This window comes from Trachurus trachurus (genome assembly GCF_905171665.1).
Source record: "Trachurus trachurus genome assembly, chromosome: 24".
Classification (NCBI taxonomy): Eukaryota; Metazoa; Chordata; class Actinopteri; order Carangiformes; family Carangidae; genus Trachurus; species Trachurus trachurus.
This window is the reverse complement of record NC_139910.1, coordinates 5,715,987-5,730,932: the sequence shown is the minus strand read 5'-3', so window position 1 is coordinate 5,730,932 and position 14,946 is coordinate 5,715,987. Positions and strand designations below refer to the sequence as shown.

The window sequence follows — 14,946 nt, the reverse complement described above, 5'->3', positions numbered from 1 at the left end:
TTAGTGCCTAATGTGATACATTATGGAAATTGCATCACTTATATGTAGCCCATCTTTTAAAATAAGATTTACTGTACGAAATCTGATGAATAAAACCAATGATCGTAGACTAGACTAGACTGAAAATAGCATAGGCCTCTGTGCTGTAAGAAAAAGAAAAAAAATTGACAATCGAATCGAATCGTGACCCTAAAATTGAAAATCGAATCGAGGATTTGGAGAATCGTGACACCCCTAATTTTAACATTTAATTCTACAGACTTTGTCACAATCAAATAATCAGATTTTTAAACGGAGCTTCTCAACAAATGTGTTTTTAAATGCACTTTATGTTTTAGTCTGAGTTTATCCAGCAGAGTGAGACCTCTCTGCTCTCTGTCATCATTTCCCATGATGCCAGTGTGTGTGGTGGCGAAGCCGAGAGCGACAGTGAAGAGGAACCGACCGAGGTCAAACCAGCCTCAGGTTGTGAAAGTAGAAAAGTGAAAGTGAAGCTGAGAAACTGAAACATGTCAGAGATCTGTTCTGCACCATCACTGTGAATAGATATATATGTCAACATTTTCCTCCTGATGCTGCTGCTGGATACAAACTGAACACATGTGCATCCAGATGTGGTCACACAACATGGTTGTCGTTACACCGACAACACGACAACGACGACCAGCCCACACAGTGGCTGCGGTGCGTTCAGGGTCGAGGTTACTGTGGTGTAAATATGGACGTTACAGCCTCGTCCCACACTGAGCCACAGGAAAACACCAAAATAAAAGCTTCTGTGCACGTTAATGAGATAATTTAAAGGGATAGTTCAACATTTTGACAAACTGGCCCATTGCCATAATCCCTATAGTCATAGCAGTAGGTTCGTTACCTTTAATTGTCGGTGCAAGCTATTTTTAGAACGGCGGAGCAGAGCGGCGAGCTGCTCAGAGCTACGCTACGGAGGCTCATGGGATTTCTTGGTTTCCCTCATCAAACTCATCAAATACACAATCCAACAACTCCAAAACGCTCTGGTGGACAAGTTGTGACCTGCACATTCACCACGCTATGAGATAATAACAGAACGTTACTAGACAGAGTTGTTTTAGAGGTAAATTCATGCAAAACCGCTGATGCACGTTCCCATCTGGGACAGTTTTTCATCAAGCAGTCTCTGAATTTACCTCTAAAACAACTCTGTCTGGTAACGTTGTGTTATTATCTCATAGCGTGGTGAATGTGCAGGTCACAACTTGTCCACCAGAGCGTTTTGGAGTTGTTGAATTGTGTATTTGATGAGTTTGATGAGGGAAACCAAGAAATCCCATTAGCCTCCGTAGTGCCAAAATGTTCAACTATACCTTTAAGAAAATTAGGTAATTCTAAAGCTATTAATTAGGGAAATAACTAGTAACTGTAACTAATTACTTCCTTTCCAGTAGCTGAAGGACTCTCAAACTAACTAACATGTCCACTGTGTGTGTGTCCTGTGTGTCTCAGCCCACGTGGACAATGAGGAGCAGTACATCCAGGCCATGGAGAAGTTCGGGGACAACTGTGTGTGCAGGGAGGACGCCGAGGTCGGCTCCGCCTTCCTCAAGTTCTCCGTGTTCGCCAAAGAGCTGACGGCGCTGTTCAAGAACCTGGTGAGGAGGAGGAGGAGGACGAGGCTGCACCGAGACACAGAGTGTTTACAGAGTGTTTATGTGTGTGTTTGTGTGTGTGTGTGTTTGTGTCTGAACTGGATGTTTCTGTGTGTCACAGCTGCAGAACATGAACAACATCATCACCTTCCCTCTGGACAGTCTGCTGAAGGGAGACCTGAAGGGAGTCAAAGGGGTTCGTGTCTCAGATTCACACATTCACACATTCACTCCGTCTCAGATAAACTGAAACAACTCACTGTTTTATTTATTATTAACATTATTTATTCTATTTCACAGGAATTTTAAATCGAAAGCAACTGGACTTTGTTATTTCCTAGATTTAAAATTCCTTTGAGATACTATGACCTGGACAAATGAGAATATGCACAGGATTATTTATTCTAGCTACTTTTTTTATGATCCTTTACACTCTTTTTTTTTTTTTAAATTGACCCGACTGGTTTGGCATTTTAATTTCGTTGTACATGTAACAATGACAACAAAAGATATTCTGTTCTATTCTATTCCAAAAGCCTTGAAAAGCATTGTATTTCCTAGAAAACGCCTTCAAAGGTTTTGAAAGTCTAAAATTTCATGTACAAATAATAGCTTTTCTCTACATCCTTTTTTCAGTTTCCATCGTCTTTATAACTGCAGGAGTTCAGACTTTTACGTGCTTCAGTTTCAGGAGCAAATATAAAAATAAAACAATAAATTGAATTTAAATGTTACCTGTTGGTCTGAAGTCGCTCCTGTTTCTTTTATCAGTTTAAAAAACAACTTTATCACCTGGAAATGTTTCCTGCCCGAGTCACAGGTCAAAGTCTCTGTTTGTCTCTGTCCTGGATCAGAGCTGCGATGTGATTGGTCACATCTCAGACTAACGATGTGACTCTCGTCTCCTCCTTCAGGATCTGAAGAAGCCGTTCGATAAAGCCTGGAAGGACTACGAGACCAAACTGTGAGGAAACGAAACCACGTTATCTCTTCTCTCTTTTCTTTCTTTCTTTCTTTCTTTCTTTCTTTCTTTCTTTCTTTCTTTCTTTCTTTCTTTCTTTCTTTCTTTCTTTCTTTCTTCTTCTTATCTCGACACCTGACTCAGAGGAAACCACCTGTGGTTCAAACCAAGAATTTGTTTAACTCAAACAGCCCTGACATCAAACACTTTGTTATTTTATATGTAGATTTACTTATTTACCATAAAAATGTAATGTTTTCATTTTGACAAAATTAAAGATGAATTATTTAGTTTTTTTATTATATAAATTGATTTTTCCTACTGTATGATTAAAAAAGAGAATTCGGTGAAGATAATAAATATCTTATTTTCATAAAGAAACAAGATTTTTTAACGATTTGATCATCTCATTATCACGAGAAAACCGTTTTTTAAATTAATTATTGTCCCAAGATGATGGACAAAATCAAATGAGTTGAGCTCAGCTACCATACGACTTGATGTTTATTTTCTACATTTACACAATTACTTATAACGAGTTAGTGAATGCATTTTTACATTTTGAAATGCAGTGTTTCCAAGTCCTGGAGGGAAGACGGTTTTTAATAGGATATTTTTCATCAAACCAATTATAACCAAGAAAAAATAAAAGATGAAATGACATTTTAAAGATAGACAGAGTTAGATAGACTGGATAAACCGGATTTAAATCTTTTTTTCTTCTTTTTTTTATCATTTTACATTATCTTCTAATATTTCTTCCTGAGCAATGTGCTAATGTGTTTTATAGTAAATATAAATATTGATATTTACCTTCATGTTTGTGGACGTGAGCAGAGCGAAGATCGAGAAGGAGAAGAGGGAACACGCCAAACAACACGGGATGATTCGCACCGAGTTCAGCGGAGGAGAAATCGCCGAGGAGATGGAGAAGGAGAGACGACTCTTCCAGCTGCAGATGTGTGAGGTGAGGTCACAGAGGTCAAAGGTCAAACGTCACCTGGGTCTTCTTATGTTGGTGTTTTATTATTATTTATTTGGATAGACAAAAAAAACTTTGTCTTTTTTTGTTATAATGCATCTCCATATTGTAATGTTTAATTCATTTACTCTGGTTCCTCTCTGCAGTATCTGCTCAAAGTGAACGAGATCAAGGTGAAGAAAGGCGTCGACTTCCTGCAGAACCTCATCAAGTATTTCCACGCTCAGTGCAAGTACGTCACCGACAAAAATAAAACTGAATTATTTCTGTATTTTTATTTTGTGGCTGTTTTTTATGCTTTCAAACTTTCCCATTGAACTTTTTTTTCCTCGTGTCTTGTTCAGTTTTTTCCAGGACGGGTTGAAAGCCGTGGAGAGTCTGAAGCCGTCGGTGGAGAAGCTGGCCACAGACTTGACCACGGTGAGGTCAGAGGTCAACAGGACTGCAGGGTCAGAGGTCAACAGGACTGCAGGGTCAGAGGTCGTTTAGTGCAGAGCAGCAAAGACAGACATTAGACTCAGGAACAAGAGTTAAATGTCAGTTGTTGTTCTACTTTTATTTTACTTCCTGTTTTAAAATGCTGTTGTCTAATGTCAGAGGAAAATGTGACACTTTTACTCCACAATAATTACTGTATATTTACATTAATGATTAGTACTTTTCAAATAGAAACTATTACATTAAAAAACAAAATCAGCTTATAACAGATAATGTGTGATCACAGACTGATCTATTAACACTATTAGATATTAAATAGTTAAAATCTGCAACATGATAGTCCTGCTCAAATTCTGGTACATTAATAATCAATAATCAAAGTTCAAAGTCAACTTTATTGTTAATAAATGCCGTATTTAAAAAAAAAAATACATGCACAGAAGTGAAATTATGTTTCTCACAGACATCAGTGTAAACAAACAGCACAAGATCAAGAATATAAAAGTTTAAAATGATAATGTGAAGGAAGACGTGTGAGTTTATTAAATAAATTCCCTACTTATAATATACAAATACAAAGCTTTATTACTGTGTGTTTTTTTAATTTTACTTTTTAAATTCAACTTTTTTTGTTGTAAATCTCTCTTTCAGATTAAACAGGCTCAGGATGGAGAGAGGAAACAGCTGGCTCAGCTCCGAGACGTCCTCAAGGCTTCGCTGCAGTCTGAGCAGAAGGAGGTGGGAAACCAACTACAACTCCCAGGATGCATTTCACCAAGAAACTATCTAATTATCAGTCTGTTTCAGACAGTTTTGGTTGATGATTGGATGATTTCAGCTACTACATCGACATTATTTAATTTTCTGTTTGGCTTCAACCACCAAAAGTTTTAACTCATCTCAAACCCAACTGGACGCCATTTTGGCTCCTCCCACTTTGACAAAGATTTAAACCTACTGACTCTGAAAGTCAAAGTTCCCAGTAATCAGGAAACAGAGCCAGCGCCTCCACAAGGATGAAAACTTCTCACTGTTGACGTGTTGTTGGCTGAGCTGAGCCTCCAGGTGGCTCTGTCTGGACTTCATAATCATGTGTGTGTGTGTGTGCGTTGTGTTGACAGGACGCTCAGGCGAAGCAGGCCGCGGGCTACAGCCTCCATCAGCTGCAGGGAAACAAGGCCCACGGCACCGAACGCTCCGGCGTCCTCTACAAGAGGAGTGAAGGGTGAGTGGACTCCACTTCCCAGAATCCTTCAGGAGAATGACTCGACTTTACAACACGTTAAAAACATGTGACCTCTCTCTGCTCCTTTAGGCTGAGGAAGGTCTGGCAGAAGAGGAAGTGCTCGGTGAAGAACGGCTTCCTGACCATCGCCCACGGCACGGTAAGATGCCGTCCGACATCCTCCTCTCCCATTGGTTCCTCCTCCTCCTCCTGCATGACAAGGCCCCGCCCACCACGCCCTGCATGTCCAATCAGAAGTCTCGTTATGCACCGCCTACAATCTGGGGAATTAGACATAGACATCGTTTCAAAATTTAGCTTCTTATATTTTTATTTTTTCCCCTTTTTCTTCCTTCTGTCTTTTATTTTGAAGTTTTTACACGAAGAGTCAAACGACCAATCAGGACAGAGCAAGCAGCAGAGGAAGAGAAAGAGGAGAAGGAGGAGGAGCATAAGGAGAAGGATGACAGAGAGAAGGGTGGGAAGAGGACGAGCTTTGGGTTTTAACCTGGGGGAGGGGAGGGGCAGGGGTCACTAACATGATGTCAGAGTCCCACCTCTCCACTTCTTCATCTTCTTCTTTCTGATAAATGCAATAAATCCATTAATTAATGTTATTATTATAAATGTACAAGATAAAATAGATCAGAGTGAATTATTACAACAACAGTCAGGTGATCCAGTGATTATTGTTTTATTTTCTTTTTTAAATTAAGTTTTTTTTATTGATTCCACATCATTTCCATCAACATTTTACATATACAATTTTCCAACGGTATAAAACATAACTATACTTCTCCACCGGGGAGCAGAGACATATATAGACATACAATCTCAAGTAAAGTTAAAGCAGAGTAAAAGTGAAGTAAAATGAGACACTATTTCACCCTGTCCTTATTTTCACACCTCTCTTGCATTGTCCCTTTTCTCCTGTTGGAGGGTAAACACATCAAATAAACATATATGAACAATGAACAAGTTTGTAGCCTGAACCAAGGGGATCAATAATCTACAATATTGTTTTATTTTAGTTTATTAGTTTGTTCCCAATGAATCAACTGTATCAATAACGGTAAAAAAGGGCAGCTTTAACCAACATGGCTAATATCCTTCTATAGTCCCCGGTCAGATGACAATAGGCACCCTAAAAAAACAGACAAACAATATATTACAGCATATTGATTAAAAAGAGAGCATAAGGACAGCTAGGAGACAAGATAAATCAATACAAATAAGAGAGAACAGAGAAACATCGGTACAATCATGTAGAGACACAACAAAATTTCAACTTAATTCCAGCAAATATTTTATTCCTGCTTCTCAGTAGATGAACCTGCTACTTTGTTATTTGTGTATTCAGATTTATTATTCTAGTGATGCAGTGGTTTTTATTTTTTGTTTCACCATCATATGACAAAAATATTTACTGTGAAATATGAAAATATGTGAAAATATGACAACAAGTCCACATCTCATTCCTGCTCCTCAGAGGATGAACCTTTTATTGTTTTTTTCTTTTCAGTAGAGTAGAACCGTCATCAGGACAAAATCTGGACTGTCCAACGCTTTCTCCTTCTGCTCCCCACAGGATGAACCCTTTGGGTTTTCAGTTATCTTTAGTTTTGACGTTCATGGTCTCCAGATGATGAACCTTTTGTTAGTCTGGTGATCCAGTGCTTCTTAATCTTTATTTCTGTGACATTTTATCATCGACACAAAATCTAGACTTAAATCAATATACTGTATATTATTATTATGAAAGGTCCAGATTTCATTCCTGCCCCTCAGAGGATGAGCCTTATATACTCTTCCTCTTCTTCTTCTTTTTCTTCTCCTCTTTATTTTCTGGTGCGTAGCTGCGTTTCCTGCAGCTTCACTTCCTCCTGTAGATCAGTGTGTGACATCATGGACAGGACTGTGCATCACGTCACATCCACATAGAATATTATAAAATTAAAAATCAAAATATGAACAAAAATAAATTGAACTAAACTGATAAACTGATGTGATCTCGTTGAGCAGAATAAAACTCTGCACATCACACAGTCTGGTCGTAATTTTAATTATTGCATACAGTGAATTTTATCATCCCAGTTTAAATCTCTAATTATTAATCGCTCAGTTTGACCTTTAATTAAATTAAATGTGACTATTCAACTTAACTGTATCTATTTGCTCTCTCCCTGGTCTGACCCGTGTCCCTGCTCCTTGTCTTGCAGGCGAACAGACCTCCAGCCAAGCTCAACCTGCTCACCTGTCAGGTGAAGAGGAGTCCGGACGAGAAGAAGAGCTTCGACCTGTTCTCACGTATGTGCGGCTGCAGAAACACACGCGTCGTCACGGTAACATGTTGTTGTTCTGGTTGTTATTGTCGTCTTTGTGTCTGATTGTTGTCGTCTTCTCCACACACAGACGACAGGACGTACCACTTCCAGGCCGAGGACGAAGCCGAGTGTCAAGTGTAAGTTCAGCGAGTCCCAGGAGTGTGTGTTGTTTTTGTTGTTGTGTTGTTGTGTTGTGTGTAGGGATGTCACAATTACTTGTTTTCACAATTAATCGCGGTATTAATCGCCACAATTAATTGATCGCAAAGGTTCCTAAATACCGTCACTTTCCAAAAAAAGATTATGTATGAACCGTGTCGGCAAATGTGGCGCCAAAGTAAAGGTGAATGCACAGATACTGGTCCATTTACCTAACGTAGCTTTGGATTGGTAGGAGTTTAAATGCTAGAGTGTCATTTGTAATAAAAAAATATATATGTTAAAATTAACTGACAATGACAATCAGTGTTGGGAACGTTACTTTTAAAAAGTAATTAGTTATAGTTACTAATTACTTCTCCCAAAAAGTAACTGAGTTAGTAACTCCACTACTTCACTATAATAGTAACTAGTTACCAGGGAAAGTAACTATTGCGTTACTTTTTCTTTCTTTTAAGTTTAAATATGTCGAAGAATTTGGATTTTTTTTCTCTCATTTTTAAATTGTATTTTATTGTTTTCATATATTTCACTGATCGCAATTATGGAATGCGAGTGTGTGTTTTATTGAAAGCGAGGCTGGTGTGCCTATGAAAATAGGTTACAGTGGGTTTTTTAAGTGCTGTGGCTACAAGCAAATCTCATATTGTCTCTGTACAAAGACAACAAAGACCTTTTTAAATGTGAAAACAGCGGAGACCTATTCAAGATTTGCGTTTAATAACAGGCGAAACATCGAAATTAATTTATTCATGGCCACATTAAGTGAAATTATTAACTTTACCGATTATCCATCTGATTATCTGTCCTGCTGCGAGCGCACAACAGGGTATCTGCGGATCCTTAAAAAGTCTTAAATTCATGTATGTAAAATTAAGGCCTTAAAAAGTATTAAATTTATTAGAAAATTCTAAGATGGTCTTAAATATATAATACACAGCATCATAAAATATGTATGCACTTAAACTTTTATATGAAATAACAGGGTATGCGCGCGGGGTCTTAAAAAGTCTAAAATGTGAAAATCTAAATTTTAGGTCTTAAAATGTCTTAAATTTGTTGAATTATTGTGTTCAAGTCTTAAATAATTTTAGACAGGTCTTACATTTTCTTATGCCCACCATGGGCGAGCATTTCACTCGCATTTGCCCCTAAAAAAAACAAACGTGTGAACCGGAAAAATCACAAAAAGAAAGAGCACACGATTGGTCAAAAACTACAAATCCCACAATCCTCTGCCTCAACAATAACAGTAGTTAGTGTAAGTAAGGGAGAGGAGCTGTAGGTGAAAAGAGGAAACAACGCCACGTCTGGTCCTGTCCTATGTTGTTCGTTCACACCGTCACCGTTTATTCGTTACGTCCGCGGTGTAAAAGGCCGTGACGCAAAGACGCGATTAGGCGCGAGACGCGGTAGACGCGACTTTTTTTTTTGCGACGCAATACACCCGATTCTTTTATGGCGACGGGACCTTCGCGTCTTCGTCCTTTTCATCGTGTTTGGTGGGAAGACCCACAGGGGCTTCCCACACAAACACGAGGAACGCTTTTTTTTCGCGCGAGCTTTTACGCGCAACCAAACGCGAAATACGCGAGAAATGCGATTTATCGCTCGTTTTGACTTTGTGTAAATTCGCGTCTTCACGAGCCCGCCCATTTTCACTACAACAACAACATTTCTGCTCTCACCAACCATGGTTGAGGTCACAACGCTGCTGTAGCTGCTCTGGAAGAGTTCCAGCTGATGAGCTACAGAGACTTTAGAGTCTAAAGGAGCAGTGCGTCGCTGTGTGGGACTGTTTGGATTTAATGAAGAAGCTGCACAGAGTCAGGTGAGCAGAAGCTCAGGACAAACACTTCGCTCCGGGACATAATGTAGCTACACCTCACATGTTCTTGTCTTTTACCTCAGGGAGATTAAAGTAGTGTCTGTTTCCACTTTCCCTCCGATCTCGGCAGCTTCCCTCTGCTAGTCTGTGTGTGTGAGGCTAAACTGCGTGCGTGTGTGGTTTGTGTACAAACTGAACACTGCCTCTGATTGGCTTAGCATGAAACCTTACTCTGCCTCAACCAATCATCATCACTTATGCGGTTGTCTCGTCCCTCCCTCCTCCCCCCTCCCCTCACCAAAGGAGAGGAGGAAAAAAACACAACAGTTTAGCAGCTTCTGTGTCTGAGATGAGATGAGCAAGTCGGAGGACAACGGCTTCACTGAGTAGTTTGTAACGCGCCTCATTTAATTGTCGGTAACGGTAACGGCGGAAATAGTAATTAGTTAGATTACTCGTTACTGAAAAAGATAACGCCGTTAGTAACGCCGTTTATTTTAACGCCGTTATTCCCATCACTGATGACAATTAATGACTTGAATATTTCAAACACTTCCCCTGGCGGATTAATAATTGGTCATATTTTAATAGATATTTAAAATATCTTATAATTAGTAATGTATATTTTTACTATATTTGATTTTAAACATTCATAGTGTTGTGAAATTAATTAATGCATAATAATCGTGATAATCGTAACACCGTGATTATTTCTCTGACAATAATCGTACCAAGAAAATCTATTATCGTGACATCCCTAGTTGTGTGTAATGTTGTGTTGTTGTGTGTGACGTTGTGTTGTGTGTGTGTGTGTGTTGTGTGCAGCTGGGTGTCGGTGCTACAGAACAGCAAGGAGGAGGCGCTGAACAAGGCGTTTAAAGGCGACCAGGACGAAGGAGAGAACAACATCGTCCAGGAGCTGACGAAGGCCATCGTCGGAGAAGTGAAGAGGATGAGCGGCAACGACGGCTGCTGCGACTGTGGAGCGCCAAGTTAGTACTAATACTACTGTAATACTACTGTAATACTACCACTACTACTGCTACTACAGCTGCTGCGACTGTGGAGCGCCAAGTTAGTACAAAAAATACTGTAATACTAGGGGACAAGATAAGCTTTTGCTTCTCCCGCTTTCCCTTTCGGCCATGTGTATTGTATTATTTGAACTAAGATGAAGTGTGATGATGATTATTTAATTGACATGCCCGAAATAAACAAATAAAAAATAAAATAAAATAAAATAAAATCCCTCCTCAGGTCCCACCTGGCTGTCCACCAACCTCGGCGTGCTGATCTGCATCGAGTGCTCGGGGATCCACCGGGAGATGGGCGTCCACTACTCCCGCATCCAGAGTCTGGACCTGGACGTCCTGGGAACGTCGGAGCTGCTGGTGAGTTCACTGTCCCCACAGGAGTCACGGAGCGTTTGACACCAGAAATGATATCTAGGAACTTCAAGGATTAAAACCTGGGTGGACAACCCGGTCAACTAGCTGCTGGAAAGCTACAGGGGGCCAAAACCCCTTTCTTGGGTGATGTAAATGCAAATATTTAGGTACTACAATGGCATAAATAGTCATACAACTATAACATTTGGCAGAGAGTATCTTGACACATAGGGGGAGGCATGAAAAAAAGATTCTGGGGTTTGTGGCAACTCAATTTTAAGATATCACCCTCAACATCCCAAAAAAGACAAAAAAAAGTACTGTTCGCCTGACAAATTCTCATGAAAATTAATTAATTCATAAGCTTCCATTTGAGTCCAAGATAGCCTTTCTACTAGCTACTGGAAAGCTACAGGCTGTCTCCAAACAATGTAACACCTATTGTGAAAAACTACATGTTAACTGACCTGATCAGAAACCATTCTATTTCTGGTCTCCCCAAAGTGAACAGATAGATAGAGAAGACCGTTGGCCACAGCAAGTGGGGCTTTTGAGATAGAAAGGCTATCTTGGACTCAAATGGAAGCTTATGAATTAAGGAAGTTTTCTATATACATGTTAGGCATAGATATTCTCCATAAAGTGCTGAAAAATAATAATTTTCTTGAGAATTTGTCAGGCGAACAGTACTTTTTTTTGTCTTTTTTGGGATGTTGAGGGTGATATCTTAAAATCGAGTTGCAACAAACCCCGGAATCTTTTTTTCATGCCTCCCCCTATGTGTCAAGATACTCTCTGCCAAATTTTATAGTTGTATGACTATTTATGCCATTGTAGTACCTAAATATTTGCATTTACATCATTTCGCCAGCAAAATGATCCCAGAAAGGGGTTTTGGCCCCTGTAGCTTTCCAGCAGCTAGTTGACCGGGTTGTCCACCCAGGTTTTAATCCTTGAAGTTCCTAGATATCATTTCTGGTGTCAAACCTTTTACAACGCTTCGTGTCTGTTTTCCAAAGAAACTGGGATTTTGCCCCCTGGGTAGTCACGGAAATCACCAATTTCGGATCCGCCTGACTCTGTCTCTTTGTGTTGTTGTGTTCAAGTTGGCGAAAAACGTGGGAAATGCGAGTTTCAACGAGATCATGGAGGCCGATCTGGCGGCGCAGGACGTGACCAAACCGGACCCGAGCAGCGACATGTGAGCTCAGACTCCGAGAGGCCGAGACGGAGAGACGGTCAGAGGACGGGCGGGCTGAGCGTTGTCATAGTAACCCCTTGTCTCTCGTGGTTTTTCCAGGCAGATGAGGAAGGATTACATCACGGCCAAGTACACGGAGAAGCGCTTCGCCCAGCGCCTCTGTCCCGACGCCGCGTCCAAGCTGCAGGATCTGTACGAGGCGGTGAAGAACCGGGACATCCTGTCTCTGCTGCAGGTCTACGCCGAGGGAGTCGACCTGATGGAGGCCACGCCGCAGCCCAACGAACACGTACGTACGGCCCCCAGCGATCAATAATCATCGATAATCAGAGTTTAGTTTAGTTTAGTTTAGTTTATTTAAAGTGTAAAATCACCATGGTGCAACATGGTCTCGATACACTTTACAAAATTCATTACAATAATAAGAATCGCAGGGTCACTTTACACCAGGGGTGTCAAACTCATTTTAGTTCAGGGGCCACAAACAGCACAATTTGATCTCAAGTGGGCCAGACCAGTAAAATAATAGCATGATAGCCTATAAATAAAATTATTTTTTTTAACTTTTTAATTCATTATTAATATGTTTACAGTTACTGAATTATCCTTTTACAAACATATTATGAACAACCTGAAATTTCTTGATAAAAATATGTGCAATTTCAAATTTTCACACTTGACAAATTCATCCCGAGGGCCGGATTGGACCCTCTGTCTGGCCGGTTTTGGCCCGCGGGCCGCATGTTTGACACCCCTGCTTTACACAAACAGCATACGATAAATGATCAGAAAAATACAATACACAGGATGATTGCCAAATAAGCAAACATACTGTGGAGGACAGGAAAAGGAACAAGCAAAAGAACGCACAGGGAGATAAATAGGAAATTCAAATTTCGCCAAAACATTGTGTGTAAGAAGGTGTTTCTTAAGAAGTGTTTTAAAAATTACAGTGGAAGTGGATTGTTTGATATGAAGTGGGAGACTATTCCATAAATAGGGTGCACGGTAGGAGAAGGCCCTATAACCAAATGATTTTTTATTGACTGGGGGAATAACAATAATATATAATAACAATAATATAACAATAATAATTTACAGACAAAATGGTTGGAGACTTCTGCTTATTTTATGGTTTGAACACGACTAAATCGGTCTTGGCGGTGTGAGTGTGAGTGGAGGTTTTAGCTGAGGTTGTGTGTGTGTGTTTGCTCCGTCAGGAACCAGGAGAGACGGTGCTGCACCTCGCCGTCAGGATGGTCGACAGGAACTCGCTCCACATCGTCGACTTCCTCGCTCAGAACAGGTAACTGCTGCACAGCCGTCGCCGCGGTGACGAGACGACCGTCAGACGGAAACATGAAGGTCGAGGAAGTCGGGATGTTTTTATCCGACGTCTCCTGGTTCAGTTTGTTTTTAAAGGATGATGACGGTTAACAGTTTAACATTTAGTTCCTCTGTTTGAAGGAGGAACAATGACACAAGTTGAAATGATTAAATTCATAAATAAATGCAAAATAAATTCATTAGACGTTGATATTCAGACCAACTACCTACAGACATGGAAATAAGGACATGAATAAAAGCAGAAATATGCTAAAAAGGAAAATAAAATGGTAGAAATTAATAAAATATCTAATAATATGTATTACATACATTCCACATAATTAAAATGAATTTATATTTAATTGTGTATTTCTGTATTTATACATTTATTTTTATGTCTTTTTTTAACCTGAACTGATACTTTTCTAATGTGACTCCAGTTTAATCAACGACAAAAAAACAAAAACAAGTTAAAAATCTTTCAGTTTCTCAAACTTAAAGTTTGAACATGAACTTTGGAAACTAATGATAAACTCAGATGATTGAGGCCTCACACTGAGTCTGGGTAAAGTTTAAGCTGCCTTTTTTTTTTTTTTTTTTTAATGCATTCGCGTAACTTAACCTGGACCTGTGTGTGTGTGTGTGTGTGTGTGTGTGTGTGTGTGTGTGTGTGTGTTTCAGTGCCAACCTGGACCAGCAGACGACCAAAGGCAGCACTGCTCTTCATTACTGCTGCCTGACCGACAACAGCGAGTGTCTCAAACTGCTGCTCAGAGGAAGAGCTTCAGTGGCCACCAGTAAGAACACACACACACAGAGCTGTACACACACACATGCACACACACCACAAGTCAACAACACACACACACAGTGTATACTATATCAGTCTCTTCGGTTGGTTTTTATTTTGAAATCACAGTTTCCCCTCCAGCTGTTTTCTCCTGCAGCTGTTACAGAGTCACTGTGTCTGACAACATCCCATAATAACCATGGTCTGAACAGTGACTGCAGCTGTATTGATTACTGTACCATTAATCATTTAGCTCTTAGATTATTAGTCATTGTCTCCAGTGGAGCAATATTCAGACACTGAGACAGATCCACATGTCCTCATTGATAGCAACACGCTAACTGTCCACTACGCTACAACAGGATTTACATTCACATTTTTCTCTTTTCTTCGTTTCGTGTGTGTTTTTTTTCCTCCACAGTGAACGAAGCCGGTGAGACGCCGCTGGACATCGCCAAACGTCTCCGACACACTCAGTGTGAGGAACTGGTAAGAAGACAAAAGTTGAAAACACCGATTTCCGACTTCAAAGCGTCCAAGATGCACCACGCCAGAATAATCGAAAACATGGCGGACCGAGACAAACTGTGCATTCGAAGTGCTTCATGTAGCTAAGGCATTAAAACATTACAAAGGGCACTGAGGGCATTAGGTGGTGTTCGATTCCACTTTTTTGTGTTGTGAATGTGTGTGTGG

At 40.1% G+C, this 14,946-nt stretch overlaps 1 protein-coding gene across 1 annotated transcript in view; it reads left to right on the top strand.

Moving 5' to 3' along the window:
- Positions 1-14,946, top strand: part of asap2b (ArfGAP with SH3 domain, ankyrin repeat and PH domain 2b) — a 33,434-nt gene that overhangs the window by 11,161 nt on the left and 7,327 nt on the right. Inside the window, exons 3-20 of the mRNA XM_084000278.1 lie at positions 1,486-1,631; positions 1,750-1,824; positions 2,543-2,592; positions 3,427-3,556; positions 3,718-3,803; positions 3,916-3,991; positions 4,661-4,747; positions 5,131-5,234; positions 5,325-5,394; positions 7,454-7,541; positions 7,647-7,695; positions 10,371-10,537; positions 10,803-10,936; positions 12,040-12,134; positions 12,234-12,423; positions 13,355-13,440; positions 14,142-14,257; positions 14,672-14,739. Of these exons, the coding sequence (XP_083856404.1) occupies positions 1,486-1,631; positions 1,750-1,824; positions 2,543-2,592; positions 3,427-3,556; positions 3,718-3,803; positions 3,916-3,991; positions 4,661-4,747; positions 5,131-5,234; positions 5,325-5,394; positions 7,454-7,541; positions 7,647-7,695; positions 10,371-10,537; positions 10,803-10,936; positions 12,040-12,134; positions 12,234-12,423; positions 13,355-13,440; positions 14,142-14,257; positions 14,672-14,739 (1,817 nt within the window). The remainder of the gene's footprint in view (positions 1-1,485; positions 1,632-1,749; positions 1,825-2,542; positions 2,593-3,426; positions 3,557-3,717; positions 3,804-3,915; positions 3,992-4,660; positions 4,748-5,130; positions 5,235-5,324; positions 5,395-7,453; positions 7,542-7,646; positions 7,696-10,370; positions 10,538-10,802; positions 10,937-12,039; positions 12,135-12,233; positions 12,424-13,354; positions 13,441-14,141; positions 14,258-14,671; positions 14,740-14,946) is intronic.